We start from the raw sequence: 13,330 nt of genomic DNA, 5'->3' as shown, positions 1-13,330 counted from the left end.
CACATTTCCTTGCCTCAAATGGTGAATTTTGGACAGTCGTGCAGTGGTAGGAAATGGCCTAGGGAAGGCAGACTTAAGGCACTTGCAGCTGTCAGACCTTTGATAGTCCTCACAGGGCCCTGGGACAGAGCCCAGTGGAGTGGGTGGGCCCACTTCTCAGCCCTCACTCCCACTACCTGTTTGACTACAGTTTGTGACTCTCCCATACACATAGGAAACATCACTCAAAGACATATAGGTTACTTATCTGCCTGTATTCCACTATCTGCCTTCTGTCCCCTCTGCTGTGAATTTGTTACTCTGTGATAAGAATGGAAAACTGGAGAGCCAGAGACTCACACCTCCCTTTTTGCCTTCAGCTGGGAGCATGAGGAGAGCTACAACATACGTGCAAGCCAGTGGACACTGCTTACAAGAAATTCAGGACTCCAGTGCCTGAGTACCCACTTGAGGGATACAGATAGGGACCACACATCTCGATAATCTTCCAGTGTTATTGGCATATACAATCTGGTCAAACTGAGCCACAGCATTCTTATCAACAGTGTTCAGGGCATGAAGACCTCCAGGAAGTTGAGTCATTTTATAGTCCTCAATAATGTGTGTCATGATTTATGGCTCCCCACACTGACATAGTGGACTATCTCTAAAATGCCACTGAAATTCCGCTGCAGCACAAATTCCATGTCTGATACGAAACCAGTTCAGAAGACTCCATTCCCTTTGTGGTAAATCAAACGCAGGTCAACATTGTGTGGGGTCCGAGGCCAGATAATTTGTCACTTTCTCTGAATACCATGAAGCTTGCCATGCATCCTCGGATATAAATACCTCACCTGGTAAACTTATCCACAGTGAGTGACATGAAGGCAGATGACCATGTGGTGGATTAAACGAGTCTTTAATTAAACAGTAGATGTAGCATATCACACAGTTTTCTCACGAGCTTTGCTACACTTTCCTCTCTGCAAACACTGCGCAGAGCAATATTGCAGAGTACTGGTAACCCTGGTAGAAGAGTAGATTTAAGTATGCCTGAAATGATACTGAGGTCTTGGCTACACTTGCGAGTTACAGCGCAATAAAGCCGCCCACAGCACTGTACCTCACTCCCCGTCCACACTGGCAAGGCACATTGGGCACTGTCTCTCCGCGGCGACAGCGCTGCTGGTACTCCACCTCCCCGAGAGGAATAAAGTTTATTGCGCCGCCGCTGCTGCGCTGTGGCACCAGTGTGACTGCCCAATGCAGTCTGATTGGCCTCCAGAAGTATTTGGCAATATCCCACAATGCCTGTTCTAGCCACTCTGGTCATCAGTTCGAACTCTACTGCCCTGGCCTCTGGTGACCAACCATCAGACCCGCTCTTTATATTCCCCAGGAATTTTAAAAATCCCCTTCCTGTTTGCTCAGCCAGGAGTGCTATCAGCAAATCTTTCCAGGTGACCATGTCTCCACGCGCCAGGCAATCCCCAGTATGGAGCAATGGTGAGTTGCTGGACTTCATCAGTGTTTAGGGGGAGGAAGCTATCCAGTCCCAACTGCACTCCAGCCATAGGAATTACAGTACCTTTGGGCAGATATCAAGGGGCATGATGGAAAGGGGCTGTGATCGGGACACACTGCAGTGCAGGATTAAAGTGAAGGAGTTGCGGAGTGCCTACCGCAAAGCCCGCCAGGCAAACGGCTACTTGGGTGCTCCCCCTGCAACCTGCCGATTCTACAAAGAGCTGGATGCGATACTTAAGGGTGACTCCACCTCCACTCCGAGCACCACCATGGACACTTCAGAGCGGGAGGAGGAGGAGGAAAGCGAGAGTGAGGGTGCTGGGGCAGGTGGAGACACTCGGGAATCCCTGAAGGCATGCAGCCAGGAGCTCTTCTTGAGCCAGGAGGAAGGTAGCCAGTCACAGTGGCCGGTACTTGGTGGAGGACAAACAGAAGAGCAGGTTCCCGGTAAGCTGGATTTTTTTTTTCAGGAAGGAATTTTTTCAGTGCAGGCTCTTTGGGAGAGGAGGGTTAGAGCTGCATGCATGCCTAGATATGGAATAGCGCATTGATGTGGTCTATCGCATCGTGGTAATCAGCCTCAGTAATCTCTTCAGAAGTCTCATCCAGAATGTGGGCAATGCGCTTGCGCAGGTTTCTTGGGAGAGCCACCGTGGTCCTTGTCCCAGTCAGGCTTATGTGTCCACACTACTGTGCCGTGAGGGGCAGGGGGACCATTGCTGCACACAAGCAAGCTGCATATGGGCCAGGGCGGAAACTGCATTGCAGTAGAAGACCCTCCCTTGCTTCCCAGGTCACCCTCAGCAGCACCTCCAGGATGAACTCCCGTGGAAAATGTTGGGACAGTGTTCAGTGTAGGTACCCCATGCAGCTGTTGGCTCTCCCCAAGGCACAGAAACCCAGAGGACAGTACAGCCGTGAAACAATCAGTCCCCTTTACTCACCATTTTGGGGCTCCCGTGGGTTATGTGCGCTCTCTTTGGGATGAGAAAATTATGCTATTGTGTAGACTGTGTGCACCCTCCTTAAGTGCGGGGGAATCATTACTCTGTCTGGTATAAACAATGCTGCCTCTGTTAAGTTGCATTTTGCCTTTACAGATGCATCCTTGAGGTCTCAGCTGTCCATGTTATCAAGGGCTGAGAAACTGCAAAGACTCGGGAAGAGACTGCAAAAAAGCAAAGAAGACATTCTGCAAGAAGTGATGCAGCAATTTCTTAAAGAGAATCAAAAAGTGCAGGAGTGGAAGGAGAGCAAAAGCAGGATCCGCCAGGAAAACGCAGCGCACCAGCGGCAAAGCACAGAACACCGGTGGCAAAGCATAGATCAGATGATAAGCATTATGGAGCGCCAAGTGGATTCTGTCCAGGCACACAGAGCCATGCAAGCCACCCGCCCCTCCCCGGGCAGCCTTTGTCCCAAAACTTTTCCTTGTGCCCCCATGTCACCTCCAACCCACTTTCCCCAACATCTGGGTTCTTACAGCCACCAGCTGCCTCCAACACCTGTATCTTCACCACCCAGCCCTGAAAACTATGACCCTTATCCTCTGCACTCAACTCCCATCACAATGCAATAGAGCCATCTTGAAGTGCAGCACTCATTGCACAGCACTCCAGACAGAATATACACAAATCTGTGATTGTACCATTCCCCACCCCACCCCCTTGCCCTTTCTGTCTCCCAAGCAGTTCTGTTTCTTTTCAATAAATAAATGGATTTTTGGCTTTGAAAACATTCTTTATTATTGCATATAGTAAAAGATACCTTAGTCCAGGAAAGAAACAGGCACTGCAAGTCAGCGTAGCAAACACAGATTCCTACTAACATTGGAACCACTGCACTTCACTCCCATGGAGGGCACCAAACATTACTGGTGGCTTTCAGTCTCAAATTGCTCCCTCAAGGCATCCCTAATCCTTGCAGCCGCGCGCTGGGCCCCTCTAATAGCCCTGCTCTTAGCCTCCAGGTGTTGAACCTCCGAGTTCCATGCCTGAGTGAATCTTTCATCCTTCCCAAATGTTATGGAAGGTCCAGCACGCTGATATAACTGCGGGGATTCTGTCATTGGCCAGGTCCATCTTCCCATACAGAGAGCACCAGCAGCCCTTTAAATGGCCAAAAGCTCACTCCACAGTCATTCTGCACTGGCTCAGCCTGTTGTTGAGCCGCTCCTTGCTGCTGTCAAGGCTCCCTGTGTAGGGTTTTGTGATCCATGGCATTAACGAATAAGTGGGGTCTCCAAGGATCACAGTGGGCATTTTGACTTCCCCTTTCTGTGATCTTCCGCTCTGGGAAAAAAGTCCCGACCTGCAGCTTTCTGAACAGGGTAGTGTTTCGAAAAATGTGTGCGTCATGCACCTTTCCGGGCCAACCTGTGTTAATGTCAATGAAATGCCAATGGTGATCCACAAGCTCCTGGAGAACCATAGAGAAATTCCCCTTCCGATTAACGTACTTGGATGCTAGGTGGGGTGGTGCTAGAATAGGAATATGCATCCCATCTATCGCCCATCCACAGTTTGTGGATGGCTTTGCACAAATGGGTTTCCCTGTGTCCTGCACGTTCCCCAGAGTCACGGTTCTTCTGAGCAAGATGTGATTAATGGCCTCGCAAACTTGCATCAACACGATTTCAACGGTTGACTTTCCCACTCCAAACTGATTCGCGACTGATCGGTGGTTGTCTGAAGTTGCCAGCTTCCAGATTGCGATAGCCACCTGCTTCTCCACTGGCAGGGCAGCTCTCAATCTCATGTCCTTGCGCCGCAGGGTGGGGGTGAGCTCCTTGCGCAGTCCCATGAAAGTGGCTTTTCTCATTCGAAAGTTCTGCAGCCACTGCTCGTCATCCCAAACTTGCATGATGATGTGATCCCACCTCTCAGTGCTTGTTTCCCAAGCCCAAAAGCAGCATTCCACGGTGCTGAGCCATGTCCATGAATGCCACAAGCAATTTTGTGTTGTACGCATTACGCGACTCAATATCATCGTTCGACTCCTCACTCTCACTTTGGATCCTAAGGAATAGCTCCACTGCCAAACGTGACCTGCTGGCAAGACTCGTCAGCATACTCCTCAGCAGTTTGGGCTCCATTTCCCGCAGACCAAAACAGAACACAGATCGCGCTGCACAGAGACCTTTGAAAGATGGCTTTGAAAGACTGTGCCAAATGTGGATGGAAACACAGGGATTGCTGGGATGCAAAGTGATGCATCACAAGATGTTGAGATAGGACCCAGAATGCCCTGCACCCATGCCCCTTTCCCACAACTCACGGCGCCAGAATGGGAAGAGGTGCCCTGTGGGATAGCTTACCATAATGCACTGCTCTCAATGCAGCTGCAAGTGCCGCAAATGTGGCCACGACAGTGCACTGGCAGCGTGGATAGACTGCAGTGCTTTCCCTACTCAGCTGTATGAAGGCAGGTTTAATGCACAGCGCTGTACATCTGCAAGTGTAGTCATGGCCTCATGGTGGAATTAAGTTATACGTCGATCATGCTTGTGTGAGACCAGCAAGCCCATACTGGAGCACAGTACTCCAGTGCTAACTAACAGAGTGCCAAAGCTGAAGTGCATAATGTTTGGGCGTTGGTGCCCCACGTTTTGACCTTAGTCACTGTCTTTGGTGGTCTTGATTTGTAAGAGTTTTATCCAAAGTGACACTTAGATAGACGGTATGTGAATCATGCTTTATTTGCCGACCACTGAGAACTATGTTCTGCTCTCTGCCCGTTTCTGCATGATGTAAGTGGAAGACACTTGACATAGTCTGCTTGGTGTCAGGTGCCACTGCTGATCATAATCAACCATAGCTGCCATAGCTGTGTTCAGAACCCTCTCAAGTATGTCAAAGGAATGTGACTGAGTGCCAAGGCATATGTCATCTGCATAAACAAACTTGCGAGACTTGGTATATAGTAGGTCATTCCAGTATAAGTTGAATACGGTTGGAGATAATATTGATCCTTGCAGGAGGCTGTTCTTCTTGTGTCTCCAAGCACTTGTTCTGTCACCAGTATGCACACAGAAATGGTAATTTCTCAAAAACAGAGCCATTGCACCTACTAACCAACTTAGCATAGTTCTAGACAATTTTGCCAAAAGGCCCATGTGCCAAACCATATTGTATGCTGCAGTCAGGTCAAGGAATACTTCCAGTTACAGGTAATTAACCTCAATTTTCTTTGTATTTTGCTTCTTGGTAAAATTTCAGTTTTATTTTCCTTTACAGTAGTTACGTAAACATGTTAACTTCATCTCCCCTTGTGAAATCCTGGTAATTTGTCATGATATTTTACTTAGGACTTGTCATTAGCCTTTGGAAACAAGAGACTATTAAACTTAAGCCTACCATATTACCACTGTGTAAGGGTAATAAGCCTACCATATTACCCTACCTTCCTTCACTTTATTTTTAGCACATTGTAGAACTGAGTACCTCGTTCACACAAAGCACATTTACATAGTCGTCTTAGTGTGCATATGCACTCAGTAGAATATATTAATTGGTCTTCCAGTTCACTCTGTCTAGTTTCATAATTTTTTAAAATGCATTTACTTGTGTTGTGATTGCAGGCAGGGACTGCTGCTCTGCAGTTGGTGGGCAGTATTCATTAGAGCTACTCTGAGGGGTAAGGGAGAGAATTCTAGCTGTTGTTTTAGGACTCTAGCTATGAGGGGAAATTTTTTGTCCCCTTAACCATCTGCTTTAGGAGGGCAAGGACCAGGCCTGAGCACAGAGAAGAGCTATAGATAGCCAGCTGAACTGCCTGGGAACCATGGGAGTACACTCCTATGAGCCATCTTCTGATTGACTAGCGGTGAGAGTCTCAAAACTCTCTCCCCCGCCACCGTTCACTCACCAGCCACATACCCTCCCCATGTACATCAGACACACGTATAGGAGCTGGAAGCAAGAGAAAACTGCCTGCTGTTGTCCACGTCGAGAGCTATATAAGAGTATATGATTTCTTGCTCTAACCAAGAACTGTAATTTTTGGCTGTTATTCCTTTTTAAACTGCTTGAAAGGAGATATGGAAGACTTTTTTAAAAAAAAATTAATCCAGATAATATAATATGTAACTGTTCAATGTCTTTTCTATGTTTGTTTTTTTCCTTCCCCACAAAGGCGGCTTTCTTCACTTATGTGGGAAGTTCGGTACATAGAACATAATACACGCACATTCAATGAACCAGGAAGCCCTATTGTTAAATCTGCCAAATTCGTTACAGATCTTCTGCTACACTTCATAAAGTGAGTTGATGAACAGATCTAATATTTTTGTTCTATTTTCTAACAATAGATAAAAAGTGACTAGTAGATAATTTGTGTTGTGTTGTTAATGTGAGCCTGCCATCTACTTTACTGAAGGTCGGAAGTGCAAAGCATTTATCTTTAGAAAGGGAGAGGGGAAACTCCAGGGCTATGTAAAGAACATTATGTCAATTATTGCAAAATAGGATTCAGTTTAATATAATGGAGTTTATAAAACAAAACATTTCAGAAACAAGGAATTGAATAATGACAAATTAGAAATTGAATCTGGACATTAACATCCTAAGGTTTTATTTTTTTTTTCCTTCAGGAAGTATTTATGTGGAGTATCAAGAAATATTTGAAACTTTCTAAAAGCAGAAATATACCAATTACGCTTGAAAGGGAAATTTCAATATTAAATTAATTGTGATATATAGTCTGCTTTTTCACTTCCTACTTAAAATTTCTGACAAGTGATAGATTTAGTGGTTTATAGAGGGCATAGATATGAAAATAATCTCTTTAATACAATATTAAAACGTGGAGCTAATAATACAGTACCTATAAGAATTTCGTTCTAAAACCTTCCCATTTGGTGTAACTAGAGCTAGTTGGAAAATGGTAAATGTATTGAAAAATGTGTGTGGCTTGCAAAACTTTTCATTTTTGATTAAAATTCTAAATAAAATATTTTGAGAATTTTTTATGTAAAAACCTACTTTCAGTTTTTCTTCCCCCTCCACTCCTTTCTCCAGTGGACAGAAAAGGGGAAGTTTAAAACAAAAAGATAAGGGAGTGATTTTTCAGTAGCACAGTCATGGCGTCTTAAGACTATATGCCCAAGCCCAAGGGCTTCAGCCCTGGGCAACGAAGCTCAGGCATCATCTTCAGCTCTGAGCAGTGGGACTCAGGTTACAGGCTTCCTGCTTGAGGCTGAAGCCCAGGGGCTTCGGCTATGGCCCCTCCCACCCAGGGCAGCAGGGCTCAGGTCGGTTTAGGCTTCAGTCCCCACCTCCTGGAGTCTTGCAGTAATTTTTGTTGTCAGAAGGGGGTTGCGGTACAATGAAGTTTGAGAACTGCTGTTTGATACACATTTCTTAATATTGCCTCAATGTATATGCATTTCCTGGAGTCACTGAAACTTATCATTTGTGACTTTGACGTAGGATGTATGCTCTGTAGTTATTTTAAAGTTATTACACATGTGTAGCAACTTGCCTGGAAACATTGTTTTTTCATAGATTTATAGATTCATAGACTCTAGGACTGGAAGGGACCTCGAGAGGTCATCGAGTCCAGTCCCCTGCCCTCATGGCAGGACCAAATATTGTCTAGACCATCCCTAATAGACATTTATCTAACCTACTCTTAAATATCTCCAGAGATGGAGATTCCACAACTTCCCTAGGCAATCTATTCCAGTGTTTAACTACCCTGACAGTTAGAAACTTTTTCCTAATGTCCAACCTAAATCTCCCTTGCTGCAGTTTAAGCCCATTGCTTCTTGTTCTATCATTGGAGGCTAAAGTGAACAAGTTTTCTCCCTCCTCCTGATGACATCCTTTTAGATACCTGAAAACTGCTATCATGTCCCCTCTCAGTCTTCTCTTTTCCAAACTAAACAAACCCAATTCCTTCAGCCTTCCTTCATAGGTCATGTTCTCAAGACCTTTAATCATTCTTGTTGCTCTTCTCTGGACCCTCTCCAATTTCTCCACATCTTTCTTGAAATGCGGTGCCCAGAACTGGACACAATACTCCAGCTGAGGCCTGACCAGCGCAGAGTAAAGCGGAAGAATGACTTCTCGTGTCTTGTTTACAACACACCTGTTAATGTTTTGTTTGTTTTGTTTTCAAAATAGAAAAACTGATGTGTAAATTAATTCGTGTTTTAGGCTGCATAGTAAAGGAGCAATAAAATATCCAAAAACAGTAAATCTGTGTGTTTTTAGGATTGAGAGGTTTTTTTGGTAACATTCCATGTATTTCATATTTTTTTTAATCCATTGTTCCTACATATGTTTTTGTTGACTAAGTTCTGATCTGAACACAAAAGTTGCCCTGGTTTAACTAAAGACACCTTTTTTAAAAACTGATTTGGGTAAGCTAGTGCAAAACACCATGTGGACATTCTTCTTTTGGGTTAATAATAGCTTGTATTGTTTTAGTTTGTGCCCATTAAAACATACCTTTAAATCAGCCATTGCAGCTTCTTTGTGTAGACTAGGTGTAAGTCTGTAAGTTTCATAATCACTGACCTGAAAAAGCAGAACATCTCACAGATGTTGTGGTTGTCGTTTACTACTCCTGGCCCTATGCTATTAACATTTTTATCAGTGACTTGGAAGAAAACATAAAATCATTACCGATAAAGTTTGCAAATCACTCAAAGATTGTGGAAGCAGTAAACAATTAAAAAAAAAGACAAGTCACTGATACGGAGCTATCTGGATCGTTTAGTAAGATGGGGCAAGTGATCAGTATGTGTTTTAATACTGTTAAATGTAAATGCATACATCTGGGAACAAAGAGTGAAGGCCATACGTATAGGAATGGGGACTCTATCCTGGGAAACAGTGATTCTGAAAAAGACTTGGAAGTCATGGTGACATCAGCTGAGCACAAGCTCTCAGAGCAATGCTCTGGCCAAAAGGGCTAATGCAATCCTTGGATGTATAAAAAGAAGGGAACCTTGAGTAGGAGTTCGGAGGTTATGTTATCTCTGTATTTGGCACTGGAGTGATTGCTGCTGGATTTTTATGTCCATTTCTACTGTCCACAATTCAAGAAGGAAGTTGATAAATTGGAGAGGGTTCAGAGAAGAGCCACAAGAATGATTAAATGATTAGAAAACATTCCTTATAGTGGTAGACTAAAGGAGCACAATCCACTTATCTTAACAAAGAGAAATTAAAGGAGTGACTTGATCGTAGTCTGTAGGCTATAATACAGTCTGTATTATTTGTTCCCCGTACCTATGTGGGGAACAAATATTTGATAATGCGCCATTCAGTCTAGCAGACAAAGCTTCTATGGCTGGAAGTTGAAGTTAAACAAATTCCAACTAGAAATAAGGTGCAAATATAGCAGTGAGCGTTATTAACTATTGGAACAACTTACTTAGGGTCATAGTGGATTCTCCATCAGTCACAGTTTTTTAATCAAGATTGTTTGTTTTGCTACAAGATACATTCAGGTTCAAACAGAAACTGATTCAGGGAAGTTCTATGACTTGTGTTATGCTGAAGGTCAGACTAGATCACAATGATCCCTTTTTTTTGGTGAATCTCAACTGCTGCTGTCAACAGCATACTGTGGATTGATCAGATGTGTCTCTAATGTAGAATTGCTTAGTATACACCCCTGTGGGTGACAGTTTGTGTTGTTACATAGTAACACAATCAATATTTTGGGGAAATTTTCCTCTCATTTAAGGTAACTGCTTTAGTATAATGCTTTGCCAAATTATTCAAGATCTCCAAACCAACAATTCATTTTGGTTGAACTAAATCATACAACGTGCTAAACAGTAACAAATATTAGTACACACACTTCAAACAGCAATGTTAGAAAAAAAAGATGTTTGATTACAAATAATGTCTCACATTACCGAGACTAATGTATATTAACCTTTTTTTTTCAAATTAATAGAATTTTAGGTTATGGTGAAAGGTTTTGTATTCTAAGAGGTTAAATCCCAAAACAGTGTTTTTGGGATAAAGTCTAGAATTTTTATTACTGATTATTTTATGCCGAAGGAGTGACATTTTTCATTTAAAAATATCTGTTACTGTAAAATAATTGTTCTTGGCAGAATTAGATTTTTATCAGTAAATGTTGATTTCACCATACATACACACAAGCCAACAAAAAATATTTTCATTGATAACTAAAATTTACAACTCGGCAAAGTAAGAAAAATGCTTCTTGATAACTTACTAGATTTTGATATAAGGATAGTTACTTCATGTATTCTGACGTGATGTTAACTTGCATTTCAACAGTTATAAAGTTTTAAGTTTTTGAATCTCAACATCTACTGTCATTGAATAATTATTGTCTGATCTCTCCATAATTTTTTGTAACTGTAAAAATCTAAATTGATAAAAATAAAAAAAAATGCTTACAATTAAACATCGTTATTAGCTATCAAATTAAAAAAATCAAATTATGCCAATCTTAAAAATAATCTGTTAATTTTTCATATATTTTAAGAAATTTAGATAATCAGAATTTTGGAGGTTCCTTACAAATTATAATAAACTTTCTTATTATATTTCTGATTAGAATTCCTACGGTATTAATCTGTATTTCTGTAGTCATGATTACGTATGACTTGAAAAAATTTGTTCCACCTCTAAAAACAAGTTGATAATATACAACGGGATGCAAATATACACCTGTTAACATACAATATTTCTTGCTGTGCAGAGACCAAGCTTGCTATGATATAATTCCATTATATAATACAATGAAGAAGAAAGTCTTGTCTGACTCTGATGAGGTAAGCTAACAAAATACCACATGCATGTCGAAATTCCACTTTGATTTTTTTATTCCATTTAAAAAACAATTGTTTAATGTGAAAATAGCAAAGATTAACCACTGTATGATGGCTTAGTACTCTGCACTAGTGTTCAAGAGAAATGGGGTTTTACTACCTGCTGCAGCTTCCTGCTGCAAAGGCAGTATATTCAGCCCATTGTGAGAGGATAGAGAGTGCCCTGTGCCACCCAACTGCAGTCCTTCTAACCAGAATCAGTGGGTGAAATTCCCCCCACTCTCCAATCCAATGGTACATAAACTTTGTGCACACTGTCTGTATGGGGGTGAATTTCACTCCATATTTACAAACTCAGAGAAGTCCTAAACTGCTAAAAAATATATATATAGTGATCATCCTATTTCAAAAATTTGAGGGTTAGGGAGGAAAAATGTGATGGAAAAAAACAGGAAGGGTCTCAGGGTTCTTATGTGGAGCACCTTCCAAAGGGACAGAGAGAGACCTACAAAGAACTGGAAGTATAAGTACAATTTCTCAATTGTGTTTATATTTTAATGTTGCAACTCATATTTTTTTTACTTAAAGGAAGAAGAGAAAGATACAAACGTGCCAGGGACATCCACTAGAAAAAGGAAGGTAATATTTTCCCTTACTTCGATTCAGTGTTTTTATACCACTGTAAATAGCTCCAAAAAAGGATTATACAAGAAACATTAAAAACTGAAATGCTCTATGGTGGCATAATCCAGCCTGTAAAATATTATGTATCTTCCCCCATGAGTCAACATTAACGGTAGTAGTTTCTTTATTAGCTGTAATGTTAAAAACATTTTTACCTGTTCCATTATGTATTACTGGTTTGCTAATCATGATTCACACCTTAATTATTTTCATTTACCCACTTTACTCTTTAATTTGTGAAAACAGTTAGGCTGATTGATATACAATAGTCACTATTGCCATTTCAGGATCATCAGCCCAAGCGGAGGCTGCGCAACAGAGCACAGTCATATGATGTTCAGGCATGGAAAAGACAATGCCAGGAGTTGTTAAATCTTATTTTTCAATGTGAGGACTCTGAACCTTTTCGCCAACCAGTGGATCTCCTTGAATATCCAGTGAGTATTTTAGTGGGGGCAAGGCTAGTCATAGTTTGCATACTTGGGATGAGAGGGAGTTGCAGCTATCTTTTTCAACAGGTTTTTTTTTATCATCAAAATCGCTGTAGTGCGTTAGTCTCATTTAGGCAACCTGACTCAATTCCTAAGCCTTTGGTCAACTGGAGTAATCAGGATAAACTTAATAATTTGAAGGTTGCTCATGATCATGTGCACGTGCTTATGAGATAATTATGTACCGTATATACTTGTTCATAAGCTGAATATTTTTGGTAAAAAAGTGACACATCAAAGAGTGAGGGTTGGCTTATAAACGTGTCTACACCAAAATTTGATGATTTTAAACTCTGTGGAATCATTGACTTGAGTATCTAATACATTGTTGTTTTGTTTACTTGGAGTGTCTGCAGGCATGAAGCTCCTCAGCTCCCTGTGGCCATGGTTCACCATTCCCAGCCAATGGGAGCTGCAGGAAGTGCTAATAAACAAAACGTCCTGACCCGCCAGTGACTTACCCTGACTGCCGGGAGCCAAAGTTTGCCAACCCCTGAAATATATGGTCAGCTTATAAAAGGGTCATACAGTTTTTGCTATTTTTTACCTAACCATCTTGAGGGGGTTGGCTTATAAACAATCAGGCTAATGAATGAGTATATATGGTAGTAAGATTTTTACCAAAGCAAAATGGTTATTTTTTTGGCATTTTTTACATGTCAATATTGTAATTATAGGCAGAGTTGGCAGCTGTGCTTATGAGACCCTGTTTTCAGTAGCTTATAACCTAGCCAAACTCTTAACTGTTGGGTAGAATTTCCATATCAGTTGTCTGCCTTAGTCTGAATCACTTTTGTAACTTTCAGCAACAAAACCCAAACATTTGGTTATTTCTGAGAACAAGCTGTGGGAAAATACAAAATTTGGTAGGTGATAATCCTGG

General features: G+C 41.9%; 1 protein-coding gene across 4 annotated transcripts in view; it reads left to right on the top strand.

Moving 5' to 3' along the window:
* PHIP (pleckstrin homology domain interacting protein) overlaps positions 1–13,330 on the top strand; it is a 337,941-nt gene that overhangs the window by 298,695 nt on the left and 25,916 nt on the right. For all 4 annotated transcript variants that reach the window (XM_030555793.1, XM_030555789.1, XM_030555794.1 and 1 more), the window contains 4 exons: positions 6,643–6,768; positions 11,203–11,275; positions 11,861–11,911; positions 12,244–12,393. In XM_030555793.1, coding sequence (XP_030411653.1) covers positions 6,643–6,768; positions 11,203–11,275; positions 11,861–11,911; positions 12,244–12,393 — 400 coding nt within the window. The remainder of the gene's footprint in view (positions 1–6,642; positions 6,769–11,202; positions 11,276–11,860; positions 11,912–12,243; positions 12,394–13,330) is intronic.

This window comes from Gopherus evgoodei, chromosome 3 (genome assembly GCF_007399415.2).
Source record: "Gopherus evgoodei ecotype Sinaloan lineage chromosome 3, rGopEvg1_v1.p, whole genome shotgun sequence".
Taxonomy (NCBI): Eukaryota; Metazoa; Chordata; order Testudines; family Testudinidae; genus Gopherus; species Gopherus evgoodei.
The sequence above is the reverse complement of the archived record's forward strand: the minus strand, read 5'-3'. Positions and strand labels throughout refer to the sequence as shown.